The sequence below is a fragment of the Pithys albifrons genome, chromosome 6 (assembly GCF_047495875.1).
Source record: "Pithys albifrons albifrons isolate INPA30051 chromosome 6, PitAlb_v1, whole genome shotgun sequence".
In the NCBI taxonomy this organism is placed as follows: domain Eukaryota; kingdom Metazoa; phylum Chordata; class Aves; order Passeriformes; family Thamnophilidae; genus Pithys; species Pithys albifrons.
Window position 1 is genome coordinate 58,433,473 of NC_092463.1, and position 14,170 is coordinate 58,447,642.

At 39.6% G+C, this 14,170-nt stretch overlaps 1 protein-coding gene across 6 annotated transcripts in view; it reads left to right on the top strand.

Annotated features, from left to right (window-relative positions):
- The window catches only part of IMMP1L (inner mitochondrial membrane peptidase subunit 1), a 34,492-nt gene that overhangs the window by 14,461 nt on the left and 5,861 nt on the right, over positions 1–14,170 (top strand). For all 6 annotated transcript variants that reach the window (XM_071559072.1, XM_071559066.1, XM_071559068.1 and 3 more), the window contains 3 exons: positions 1,376–1,513; positions 2,280–2,368; positions 2,924–3,050. In XM_071559072.1, coding sequence (XP_071415173.1) covers positions 1,409–1,513; positions 2,280–2,368; positions 2,924–3,050 — 321 coding nt within the window. In that variant the 5' untranslated portion in view covers positions 1,376–1,408. The remainder of the gene's footprint in view (positions 1–1,375; positions 1,514–2,279; positions 2,369–2,923; positions 3,051–14,170) is intronic.

A 14,170-nucleotide genomic window follows, 5' to 3' on the forward strand; every position in this document is an offset into this window, starting at 1 on the left:
CCTTGGTCCAACTCCCGTCCCTTTACCAGATCATGGTACTCAGTGCCACGGCCAAGCTCAGTTTAAAAACCTCCAGGGATGGGGAATCCACCCCCTCTCTGGGCAGCCCATTCCAATGCCTGATTACTCTCTCTGGAAAGAATTTCTTTCTGATCTCCAACTTGAGAGCTTGAGCCCATCGTGCCCCCTTGTCCTATTGCTGAGTGCCTGGGAGAAGAGACCAACCCCCACCTGACTAGAGCTTCCCTTCAGGGAGTTCTAGACAGTGCTGAGGTCACCTCTGAGCCTCCTCTTCTCCAGGCTGCATCTGAGTTGCCATACATGGTCTAGTAGGAAGCCAAAGCCTGCATTGAAAGGTCTGATTAGAGCTTTCCAGATTGCAGTCAGCCAAGCCTAGTGGGGCAGGGGATGTTCTCATAACTATTGCAGGTTCTTAGACATGTGGCAGGTGAGCCTGTCTGCGCTCTTGGCTGAAGGAAGCCCAGCTCCATCTGCAGAGAGCACTGACACATCTCTTCCCCCCATTGTTTTCTCTGGTTTGGCAGAGGTGGTTGAGGTTCTTCTCAGCTCTCACTCAGCTGAATCGAATAAGCTGGTGAGGGGTCTGATGCCGTGAGAGACCCCAAAACCAGGACTCCGAGCCAAGTTAGTGTGGGATAAGATAAAAAGGTAGATTCTTTAATGTCTGGGCTTAGGGCTTTTAGGAATATGTGATGACATGCCCCCCGTGAACACTGATTTCCATGGTTTTTATAATATTGCCCACCCAATCCCCAGTTCACACGCCTCTCAGTCCAGCTCCATCCTGCTCCTGGTCACACCCTATCAGGATTTGAGTCTGGGGTCAGTGGGACCCTCTGTTCTTCATTTTTGTCTTCCTCAGCACACATAGGGCTCTTGGAGGTTTTCCAGTGTTCTTAGACCCAAGGTTGTTGGTTTATGTTTGTCTTGTTCTGCAGGCCTTCTGATATTCTTTCTACCTTGAAAAGACATCTAAACACTAAAAGAGTTTGAGCTACTGATATCTGGTAGGGGTTAGGATACATAAACAATGAACTTAAGCTGCCAGAAATATTAGCACACTACATTTGCTTTTTTACTACAGTTACAAGTACTAAAATCTATAAAAATTAAAAAAATCAAAAACCCCATAGGCATCAGGTCCATTGGTTGTATGTGTGGAGAGGTCTGTGTGGTGAATGAAAAGCTTCTTGGTGGCATCTGAGTTTATATTCATCTCTTCAGATGTATCTGGTTATTTGCTAGTTTTATTACACTTTTGGGTTTTTGATATTGTCCATCTATAAGGTGCCAAAGATGGGTGTGTAAATGTTGGGTTGTTTTTTCTCCAATGAGTGATGCTCTTTCACTGTAGGGCAGAGCCAGCTGAACGACGGGACACTGTAGGATGCTCCGCAATGGCCTAGGAAAAGCCTTTCGGTTTCTCGGGTACACCGTGCAGTATGGCTGCATAGCACACTGTGCCTTTGAGTACCTCGGAGGAATTGTGGTGGTAACTTCTCATTTTCATGACATTTCAAAGAAAATAAAACTGTGATACTGAAATTGTTATATGTGATTGTGCCAATGTTTCAGGTTTCTTGATTTTCTTTGAAGCATTTTCAGAGTGTTTTTAGTAAATGCTTGTTTTTTGGGGAGCAAGTCCAGCCTTTCTATTTTAGGTATTCGTATTTCTTGATGTTTTATTGCTTGAGACATCACTGAAATAAATGGGAAACAATCATTAAGTATTTTGCAGAGACTACATCCTTTAAGAAAGACTAGAGTCATCAATATAGGAAATGCTCTTGTTTTCATCTCTGCCCAAATTTCTGGGTGTTTTATGCTCCTTCCCCCTCTTCCCCAGGCCCTTTTCCTGCTGCTGGACATAGGGGGGGTATGGCTGTGAGCTGCTCTTGCAGCTACTGTGATTGTTTTGTTTCAGAGGCTGAAGAAAGAGGTAACCTGGCAGAGCTTCAAGCACTGCTTCTAATAATTTCTTAGAGAATAAATGAATGCTGAAATGACGCTGTAGGGGCCCATAGCACCTGGCACAGTTCAGGACCAGCCCCAAGCAGATACGGAGCTGTAGCACAGTTAAAGGTGCTCTGTGGGTGTGCTCAGCTTCTAAATGAATCACCTTCCTTGGAGGATCTCAGTTTTCAGTTGTTCTCTACATTACCTTTTCTAATATATTAGCAAATAATTTAAACATTTATGTATTTTAGATAAAAGTAATTTGAAGTGGTAATTTTTTCTCATTTATTTTTAATTTGCAGTGTTCTGGACCTTCGATGGAACCAACCATTCAGAATTCTGATATTGTGTTTTCAGAGAACCTCAGCCGCCACTTTTATTGCATTCGAAAGTACGCTCCTTTCTTGGGACCAGATTTCACACTCCCTTGCCCAGAGCTTGGCAATAACCACATGCTATCAGCTCTTTATTTTGCCTATATTTTTCTCCTTCTAAATTGTAATTTTTCCTTGTGTCTGATGGAAGTTATCAGCACACACAGCCCATCAAACAACTTATCAGAATTCATTTAAGATATGGTCTTTGTCACTTCTACAGCTTTGTCCAAAAAAAGGGGAAAAATCCTTTTTTCCTCCCTAAAATGATTCTATTGTGGGATTGTAACTTCTCCTCTAAGCAGCTTTGTCTCATTTGAAAACCAAGCTATTACTGTCCTCAGGTTGTAGTCTTAAATGTTTGATGAATGATCTAAATAGCAAAGAGCACTTTTAAAACTGTAAAATTGAGTAAAACTGAAGAAACTCAAATTGTAGACAAGAATTTTCAGCAGAAAGGGGTATATATACATGGATATTTTTCAAATATACACATTGATGCTCATGTACTCAGCCAGCTGTTTGTATTTAGAGTTCTTCTGTTTGTTTTTGTTTCTGTTTTTTCATCTCAGAGGAGATATTGTAATTGTGAAAAGCCCAAATGACCCCAAATCAAATATCTGTAAAAGAGTAATTGGCTTGGAAGGGGATAAAGTCTGCACAAGCAACCCTTCAGATTTCCTTAAGAGTCACAGCTATGTAAGTATTAGAGTTTCTTGCTTTGTAAACTAATGATTACTTAAGTAGGCCTGGTAGTCTGTAAAGGATTTGTGATATTTGAGTATCATCATAAAGTAATGACATTGATAAATTATTATTTCTTTTTGTATATGTACAGTAAAGTGTTGAAATTTTAAACTCTGTGTATGGCAAGCTGTCTTTTCAGTGCCTTTTGTCTCTGTAGGAAGTGTAGGCAGATAATGTTTTTGCCCTGCCCTTTGCTTAGGTCTTCTTCCCTGGAAGAATACTCTGAAATTCTCTGCATAAAGTGCAGTACTGATGGCAGGCTCGAGGGCTTGTTCTTCAGGAAAAACTGTTCATGTATTTTGAACATTGAAATGAATATTTGCTTCTGCAGTAGCTTTGAGATTTTCCTTTAGTGTATGTCTATATTTCAATGGTTGGAAAAACAGTAGTTTTTCTAACTTGTTCAAAAAGTCAGGTAACAAGATGAAATGAAAGGGGAAGATAATGCTCACTTGTCTTTATGCAGATATACTTCACAGAAGTTAGAAAAGATCTGTGATAAAGTGTTTTCAGCAATTTCTTTTTAAACTATCATTAGAAAAGTCATTGGGAATCATGATCACAGAAAAAAATGCAAGGTTTTTCTTGTCCCCAAAGTATATTTGGCCATTACCTCTGTTCAGCACCTTGTGGAGCCAGCAGATGTTCCCAGCTGGTTTGAATCTTAAAAGAAAGATCTTATGTTGCCCTTTCATCCTCAGAATAAGAAGAATGAGCATCTGGCCCATAGGTAAAGTCTCGTGCTGTGGAGAATTCTGTGCAACATTCCTTGCAGGCAGCTCTAGTTTGTGGTAGGTAATTCCTTGGAGAGTTCAGCTTCCCTAAGGGCAGCCACCTTCCCTGGTTTGCCTTGAGGTACTAGCACCTTGTGTGCTTTGGGCAGCTGGAGTGGAGTCTGTCTGTACTAAAATAAACAGCAAGTTCTTGTCAACAATTTGTTTAGAACCGGAAGGCAAGAATTTGATTCATACCCTTTTCTGAGGGGGTTGAATTACAGTGTTGAGGCAAAACCTGTTGGGCACCTGCCTCTAATCTGCCCTTCTGATCAAGTGCCAGAGCTGGTTATAGGCTTTGGTCACTTGTGGGCAGAAAGGAACTCATTCTGTTACATTTTGAAGGGGAGGACTGAACATTTAGTTTTTCCATAAATCAAATTGTGTTAACTGTTTAACCAAGGAAAAATCTACACAAACCTCCAAAGAACAACAACCCACCTTTATTACCCAGTTGAAGAAATTCTCTGGATCTTGTGGAACTAGGCCTTGTGAAGAAATATGAATTTCTCAGAGCAGACCAACCTGAAATGGAAACCAGAATTCTGTGTGCACTGACAGAAGACACAAAACTGTGTTTCTCTAAGCATCTTGTTCCTCACTTGTCTTAGTCTTGAAAAGGAAGTTCAGGAAAGATTTGTACTTAACAGGATGTCAGCTTTTCTGGAAACCCTGAGGTAACCAGCAGAACAGTTTCTACCCAAAGGTGCAAGAAGATTCCTTGTCTCTAGTTTTAAGCCAAACTGCAAGGAGAGGGAGCAGATGGGGAATGCAGTCCATTTCCTGTTTTCATACAGGCTTATGTGTGGAAATACAGCAAAGCTTTTGTAATTCTTGCATTATAAATTGTATCTAGGGGAAGAGGTGATCTAAATGGACATGCTTTCGTTGTTACTGCATATCTGTTTTCCTCCTGACTTTACTGGTTGAAAAGGTAGGTCTTTCCATCTGTTCTGGAGGCACTTCCTTTACAGGAGAGTATATTCTCAACACAGGTATCTGCACTTTATGTTCATAACTTGTGCTGGATTATTCATTAATTGTTCTTGTCGGGGAGGGGAAAAGTGATACATGTCTGTGTTTAGGCACTTACCTAACCAAATTCCTTATTTTAGTGAATCAGTGCTGTGCACTTTGAATTCAAACACAGAATTCCTCAAAGCAAATAACAGCAGCAGATGTGGAGAGAAGTGGCTGTTTGATTTGTTGGCACTTGCCTGAGTTGGGTTTTTGAAAAAAAGATTGTCCAGACTGAGGAAAGACCTTGGCTGGGATGCAAATGGCCAGGAGTGCTGCCTGGGGGTCTGCCTGCCAGGGAAAGGCACCACTGCAGGCACTCCTGAAGTGGGCAAAGCCCAGAAAGCGTCATGAGTTTTGTTGTTTGTATTCGGCTTTTTCTCAAATGAGAAATCTCGGAGTGGTGTGTGAATGCTGTGACTCCCAGGTGTGTAAGGTCAGGCAGGGACCTGCTCAGCTTCCCTTGGCTACTTGTCTCCTGTTTGGGGCAGCGGCAGTGAATAGTTCCTGTCATGTTTGCAGACTTAACAGTTCATGCCAAGTATGAGGTGCCAGAATTAGTACCAGCTTGGGCAGCTCTGCTTCATTCAGTGCTGCTGTTTGCCAAACAGGGGTTGGGGTTTATGAGTCAGCCACTTACTGGAGGTGGCAGAATAATGGCAGAACAATGTGCTTAATGCAGCTGAGGGTGAAATGACCTCCAAACAGCTGTTTGTCTCCCTGAAAGGAGAACCCTTATAGTCATGTTAGCAGGAACTGTGCTTAGTCTGGATTGACTTGTGTCACTGTTATTGTTGGCATAGATTACAGATTTTAAGTTAGGGATTTGTGTGCTCAGAAGAATAGTTATACACAATTCTTATTCTGAAGCTTAAGAGGATGCTAAAGTCAGAGCCTGCATCCAATCCTGGTTCATTCATGACTCCTCAGGATGCCTTCTATGTGTAGATAGGAGAATGGAGAACTCTATTTACAATTTGCTGCCTGTAAAATTACACAGATGAGATACTTAATTGCTGCAAACAACCTGTAGATTAAAAGGAAAATCCAAACACAACAAGCCAACCTTCCAAGCTCTAATAAACATGAAACTAAAAGAAAAAATCCTACATAAGGTAAATAAGTTGTTCTGAAAAGAGGTACTTCGGTTGAGTAGAAATGCAGTTTAGCAGTGGCAGTTATGCAAAAGCCTTTATAGTATAAGAAATACTTCTGCTGCCATACTTACCTGAAGTAATACATCATATGAGAAAAATTGTGTTTGTCAGAGTGCAGAAAGTGTAAAGCTGTACCAAAAAACTCTCTTTGATGAAGTTGTTGCATTACAAGCTGATGGAACTTATCCCACATGTAAAACTGATTGGTATAAATTAAGTATGTGCATAAATTACAGTTTAACTGCACAAGAAATGTCTTTTCTTTGGACCCTTTATGGTACATGATGCTTCATATGCTACAGGTTGGAGTTTAGCTGTAGAATAATGATGAGGGCAATCTTCCTATTTACAGGAATTCCTGTTCTGAATAAGCTGCTATAGTATGACAAAGTTAGGAAAATGTACTTGTCCTTTTTGTTGGTATCTGGTATGGAATGTGAGCATTAGGCTGGCAGTTTTGCTGGGCTCTTTTGGTTTTGTGCTAAATGTGCATTTAAAAAGAGAAACAAGTGTATTTGCTGTAATACACATTTAAGCATGTATAGTGTATTTTTACTGTATCAGAAACAACCCAAAAGTTACAAAGGTAAACAACTAATTTTTAGTAATGTGGTATTCAGACCTAGTTTCAATAATTAAAAAGTATCTTTACTGATTTATTTGTTTAACTATAAGATCTAAATAATGAGGATTATTCAGGAAAACCCTGAAATGGTCTTTAAAAGAAAAACAACAAAAAACCCCCCAAACCAACTAGCTGAGAGGTTATTTTTCATACTTAGCATTTTATTTCCTGTTTTAAAAGGTCTTCATACAGATCCATGTTTATAATTCAGGTTGAGTATCCTATTGTTTTATTTGAATTTGTTTTAATGCCATTTACTTTAGCTTTAATTTATTTAGTACCATATGTTCTTGTGCTGCAGCTCCTATTTACAAGCTGCAAAAGTGAGGGGTGAGCCATCAGATTAAAACAGCTTATATGTCATAAACCACCAATATGCTAAGCCTTTGTGTCACTTAAACAAAAGTAGTCCCTAATAATGTCACTTAATAGAGCCAGAGTCTGTAAATAAGGAACTGCCTTTTGCAAGTCATAGTGATAAAAAGCTGAGATACAAATCCATATCTCAGCAACACTGTGCTGGTGATCAATCATGACCTGGCACTAATGCTGTGAGTGTGGCTGAGGGGGGAGCGTGTTTACCTTGTGCTGAAATGAGGTTCATTGCGGAGGTGGCATCCTGCATCCTGTGGCTGGCTCCAGAGCCAACATCAGTCCCAGGATAATGCATCTCACTGTGTTTGCACATCACAGGAGTGGTCTTGCCCAGTGCTATTAACTCTTAAACAGTCCTTGTCAAATGCAGTAACAATATTATGTGTTATGTATCATAATCACTGGACAGTCCTGCAGATTTGGGTACATCATGTAAGACACTCAAAAGTGGTTTGATAGTTCAGAGCGCTCAGTGCCATCGGATAGTCTGTTTAAAATATCCTAAATAGCAATTAAAAATACACTTATCAAAACTGTGGTTCTTTTTCCTGTGTTCTAATTATCTTAATAGCTGATTTATACTTGGTTTAGTACTTCAATAAAGCAAGTTTTAATAGGTGCTGATCAGGAGAAATTTCTTACTCTGGCTCCTTCTCCTTAGTTCTAGCATTCCAGAGGCTTGAGAGGAAGTTATGCTGTAGTTTAACCAGTGGCTGTGCTAAATGTCTGGTGGCAGAGGAGAGTTGATTTGGCATATTTGCTCTGTTTGCAGATTTGTTCAGTTTGCAGATCTCTCTGTCTCTCAGTACAGAGAGTTCACGACTTGAGCTGATCTTGAATTTTCTGAGAAGTAATTTAAAATTAAAATTCTGATTTGTCAAAACTGAATTATTAAAGGGAAAAGAAACAGAGAATTTTATCAACCTACTTTCCAGTATTTCCAGCACTACTTCTGCTCAAATGGATTGATCTTTGTACCTTGGCAGTTTTTGTGTTGATATTTCAAGAACATACATGTAGCAGGAATTGACAGGACAGCTCTGGAGCTGTTCCCTAGAGCTCACCCAGGGCTCTGTGTGGTCAGGGAGGAGGTGAATGTCTGCACCAGAGCTTGGGCATGGGCCAGCAGCAAGAGGCTCCTCTGTGAGTGAGCCCCCACCAAGGTCTCTCACATCCTTCTCCAACAGCTCCTGCTCCCCCACAGTCTGAACCAAGAGGAGGCAGCTGCACCATCATCTGCTCTTGAGTGCAGGCCAACTGCACCAGGGTGGGGAGAGACGGCCCGGGCTCCGACACTGCCCTGCTGCTTCTGCTCTGCCAGCTCATCCCTGAACGAAAACCATAGAGAAGTTTCACAATGACATGTATGGCACACATGGTTTTTCTCAGTGGAAATGTGGAATACAGCCTTGTCTGTGCTGGTCAGATGAGTTTGAACCTTCAGGATTTTATGATTCTGTTACTCCTCTGCTCAAAGTTGAGTAATAACTTGTAGGGAGCTGCTCAGGATGATGAAACCAACTCCTGGAGCACTCAGCTGAAGCTTTTGAGCCCAAGCTTTGTTCTGCAGTCTCAGCTGTGCAGCAGATTCAGGTAACTGCTCAGGAGCTGGCAGTCAGTACCTTTAAGATTCCTTCCCCTGCTCACGGTATTTATCCCCCATTGTTGCCTCCAGGCTGAGTTGCAGATCCCTGTGTAAGGTGTGGCTTTGCCCAGGCCATGCCAGTGTTGGTGATGGGGTCTGTGCTTTAACCAGTGACTTCCAGTTGGGGTTTGAACCTCTAGGGGTTTTTTGTTCTCTGACCTGTACTTTTGAGTGACCCTAAAACATCACCTGTTTTCTAGAGAAGAATCAAATCCTTAATTATTACTGCGAGAAAGGTCTGTGCAAACTGTTAGGTAATCTTTGCTGGATTTGCAATCAATACTTTCTTCCAAAATACTGATCTTCTGTAAAACTAGAAAGCTAATAATAGTCTAGACTGATGAATCACAGACATACTCTGAATTTTTTTCCAGGAGTTCCTAAATGTAGCTAGGAGATTTGGTTTGAAAGTTTTGACCTAAGAATATGAACAAGTTAGTTTGAATTTTAACTGATAATAGTTTTAGAAAAGTAAACATGAGTAATAAATTTAGGGTTTCAGCTAGCAATTTAAAAAATCAGATCTATAGCTTTTCAGACTGAATCAGATCTGTGTATTTAATAACCATCATCTAGATGTGAATATTAAATCTTTATAGAAGTAAACAATGCATGCATGTGTTTGAATTATTATTTGCAAACTTTTATGACAGGTAAAAAGTGATACTGAGAGAAATCAGATATTTTTCTCATTTGGCTGGCATAGATATTTCTGATGTGAAAAAAATTATCAAACCTTTAAATTCCAAGTAGTTAAACTTAGGAACAGCAGTAGCTGTTGTACATTACGCAAATTTCAGAAGGAGCAACAGTGGTTAAAAACCAACATAAAAATAACCAGTGAATGTTTTGACAGGTTACTGTAACAGTTTCCCAATTGTTGTTACAGGACAACACTCAGCTGTTGTGGTTGCAGGGCAGAGAAAAATGTCTCATAAATTCAAGTTTGAAGTTCATCTACCATAGTTCCCTTCTGTGAGTCAGCATTGAAGGTTATGTGATTTTAATATTGGTTAATAAGTAATTTCAAAGCTTAGATAGACAAAGTCTTCATATATTTTTATAAATCTTCTACTGAAATAACAAATGACAATACAGAGAATGAATTCATAATTATAAATATTTAATCACAGCAAATTTAATTTCTGTGTAAAAACCCCGTTAGCGTTTCATTGTCATCCTTGCTGATAATCTGAACCAATGTCATGATGTCTTCTTTTTAATATGTGTATTTAAACAAACTGGGCCAAGTACATTATGTCTTATTCCTAAGCAGCCCTAACTCTTGAGTAAGTAAAAGGAAAACGTTAAACTCTTCGGAAGTAACTATGAATTTAAGGTACATTCGTTCTCTTACATCCTTTAAAAATTATTAAATTCCAGGTGTTTCAGCCTTTTAGTGATTCATAGATGTTGATATAACGTCTGCTATACTGTTTGAGTTCCAGTGTGGTTGCTACAATTTCACAAAAAAGTAAATGTTTGTGCTGATTTTGAAAATATTGAGCTAATTAATGTTGTTGGGTTTTATACAGTTGGCAGCCTTAATATGAACTACATTTATGATAAGCCTACAGAAACAGTGCCTAGAGCAACTGGATCATTAAAAAAAGGATTTGTTAAGCATTATTCAGTCTTGGTTCAGAATTAATAAATAAAGGATTAAGGAGTAGTTATGTGAGACTTTAAGTATAGAGCGATAAAACAAACTCCTGCATTTCTATGGTGTATATTTTATCCTAACTAGATGCAATTTACTTAAATAAGGCAATTTAATCAGTGTTTAGTAAATTTGTCATTTGATATTGTAGAATCTTTCATCATATTTCACTTTAATCAAGAAAGGTAACACCTGTGGTTTATTCACAAAAGCTTCTTTTGTTCCATGAACACCCGCAGGCCATGAAGCAATTACATTTGTTGCTTGTACCAAAGTAGGAGGCACTTAAATAGACCTTAGTAAGGATAGATGAGAACTTGCAGACTTTATTCTTTTGTCCAGCACTGAGATTAGTTCTTATCACAGCTCAAGAAGGAAGCCTCTAAACTGAAAAGAAAAGATGGGAATGATTTAAAGTTCTTCTTAAGTTTGAAACTTTGATATTGCTGGAGGTGATGTGAATACCTGTGACCTTAGGAAAGTTCAGACTTCATCTGCTCCCAGCTGATTGTAGTGCTGTTCTTTGAAATTGCGAGATTCGTGTTTGTAAGTCTCCTAAAATCACAAGCAAAAGGTCCACCAAAAGAAAAAAAATCCAAACCACAGAAGCCTGTTTTCATTTAGTTGGGTTTGGGGGTGTTTTGGATTTTTGAGGCAGATGGTTTAATCTGTTAATTTTATTTGCAGTATAGTAGTTTTCTAGTATGCTGGTTAATGCAGCACAAGAGTTTTCATCTCTTGGTTTTCAAGAGTAACCAAAAGAGTTTGGTGTCATGTAAAATGAACAGAAGAATATAATACTTGGTGATTCCTCTCCCCCAGTTAAATAAATCAATGCTTGTAAGTGGGCATCTAATACCTGCCCTGTCCTTTAATTTTGCCACGTTAACTGTACCCATAACAAAACTCCACCAGCTCTGTGAATTCAGCCAGTTTGTCACAGTGAAAGATGTTTATTTATCTGAGCTGAAGGAGAATAAGCTGCTCCGAGCTTCGTTGTTTTCAGGGATAGTCTTGCTCTTCTGGTCTGTCTGCTCCTGGGAAGGGAGAAGGGGAGTCGTGTCTGATGGAGTCCTTTATTCTCACACGTATAAGCTGCCTCACAGATAACCGGTTCTGCCTGAGAACTGCTGCTCCTTGGAAATAAATCCTGGGATAATCTGCACAAAACCAGAGGCACAGGGGTTGCTTAGGCAGGGGGAGGAGTCTGCAGACAATCAGAGGCAGCGTTTCACAGGAACCTGCGCTGCTGAGGAGTTGCTGGTTCTGCATGTCACCCACTGGGTTTGTGAGAGTTCAGTTGCTGGGCTGGTGAGACCGTCACACCTTAGTTCTGGCCTGTGTGTAGGGGAGAACAGAAACACTGCCCAGTCTGAGCTCATGCTTTTACCATTTGTCACTGTGTTTTGGATTCACAGTCCCTGTGTGCAGTAGTGGGAACTGAAATTTCAGTTGTACTTCTTGGATACAGTTAATTCTGTCTAAGAGGTCCGTGTCTGTAGATACCAAAATGCAATGTTGTGAATTGTCACATGAGTGGCTTTCCCTTTGTCCTTTTGGCAGCCTATTAGTGTATAATTAATATATTTTTACTAAAAATACAGGTTTTCAACAGTTAATTTTTTTTCTTTGGTTAATGTATCTTATTCCAGCTAGGCTTGCATAGCTTTGCAGTGTTTCAGATTGGGTCCTGATTCTGCAAAGTTCACTCAAAGTGAACTTTATTCAATGTGAGTAATCCCACTGAGATCAGTGGTGTGGTGTAGAAATGGCTTGGTGCTTAAAGCCTTGAAGGATTCTGGCTTTAGTCTTTATTTCAAGGGGGTTTAAACAACTTTTAATTTTTTTAAATTAATGATTATGGCCTGTCACTGATACTCTGTTTCACATTTTCATGTAATTCTTGTGATGTTTGTTGCTTAATTCTGGGTTGTAGTGAAGGGCCTCGATGATGGGCAGACACCATGCAAAGGTGTTACAGTGCATTATCTCCAGATGAATCATACTCTGAATGGCAAATTTAGAGCTATAGGTCCTGTCATACCTTCCATGGAGAACTGCAAAAGTGACCTTAAGTGCTGAATTTCAGGATACAGAGTTACTTCACTGCAGATGTTCTACCCAGAATGCAAACTGCAAACATCTTGTCCAGGCAAGTAATTGTTCCTAGTACTGAAGTAGTGTTATGTCATTGCTGGCAAAAGCCATTTATTTTATTTTTCATACTTTTCAAGCATGGAAACAAAAATGGGAAGTGTTCTAGGAAGTGTTTGGATATACTTGAGTTATGAGTGGGTCTTTATGTAGTAAAAGATGAGCTTCACATTCTGCCGATGAACGGGGAGAAGTGAGAGAGCACAGGGACCAGTACCGTAGAAGGGGAGCTGGGAGTGGAACAGGAGCATGTTGCAAGAAGTGATGCTTTTTCAGTAACATGAAAGGTTAATGTGGATTTGCCTTTTATATTTAATGAAAAAACCTTCTTCCTTTCATTCCTGCTTCTTCTGTTTGCGTATTTGCTGAGAGAGTCTTTCCCAGTGACACTTTGATGTATGGCTTGTAATTCCAGTAGATGCTGGACAGGAGCTTGCACCAGAAGGGTTGGGATGCTGCTTTGTAGTGTAATATGCACCTGAAAAACAGAGTCATGTAAGGTGTGGACACAGGGAATGCTTTAGGTGGGTACACTGCACATAAGTGAGGATGAACCTGCTGGACATCCTAAATAGGCTGCGTACCACCGAGTTTTGGAGGAAAACAGGAGTCAGTACATTCCAAACACAGACCTCTCAAAAGTGTATGCCCATATGTGATGAGATGTGATGAGATGTATATTCCACACAGTTCCTTTGACTCTGGATAGAATCTTTTAAAATTTATTTTAAATTGACTTCTGGGGTTTTTTTGTTTGCAAATCTGCTTGGGTAGGAGGCGGGCCAAAGTCATACGGCTGGAACCAGCTGGTCTTCCCAGAGAAAGCCCTTCCATGCATGTGTGTGGCTGAGCAAGAGCCCAGAAGGCTCATTAAGGACAAGGTTCCCAAGAAGTGCTACCTGGCCAAGTACCTCTAAGTACCAATTACACTCCAACTGCATTTTCATCCAGTGGGGGACCTGGGTCTGTCCTTAATGTTGTACAACCAGACTTTACACTGACAGGGGTGTTTCACTTTGTTTCGTCTCTGTCCCTGAATTCTCTTTATGTAAACTATTGTGTTTATGAGTCTGTGTGCTCAATTCTAAAACATGTTTATAGTGCTCAAACTCCGAGTTTCATTTAAAATAGTTTATTTATTTAGTTTCTGTATTTTTTTTCCTCTGAATTGTGGTCATAGGAATGTTTTAAGTACATACCTGATTTTAGAAAAATGTGTGTTAGTTTAAAGTCCATACTAAGTACTTGGGTACTATCTAGGTTGAGAATATGTTGCTTCTTTTAAATTTTCAGCCTGGTTTAGAATTTTAGAACCAAAACCCACCCAGAAGTATAATAATTAAGAATTTTATTTGGTTACTTGTAAGAGGTAATTTATATCTGAAATGTTTTAAAGAAAACAAGACAAAGTAGCGTTTTATATTCCAAGCAGAAATCTTAGTTTAAGACTGATAGGAGCCACTTTTTCATATATGAAAGCTTTATACTCTGATTTAGGTAACTACTACAGCTATGTTGCTATTTCTCATTTTGTCATTGAGTCAGCCAGTGAATGCCATGAATCCATGGTATGTAATATAGTTAATGCATAATATATATGGGCAATGCAAGGTCTTTGTCATATAGTATAAGGTCACCATCATTAATTTTCAAATTATAAAAAGGG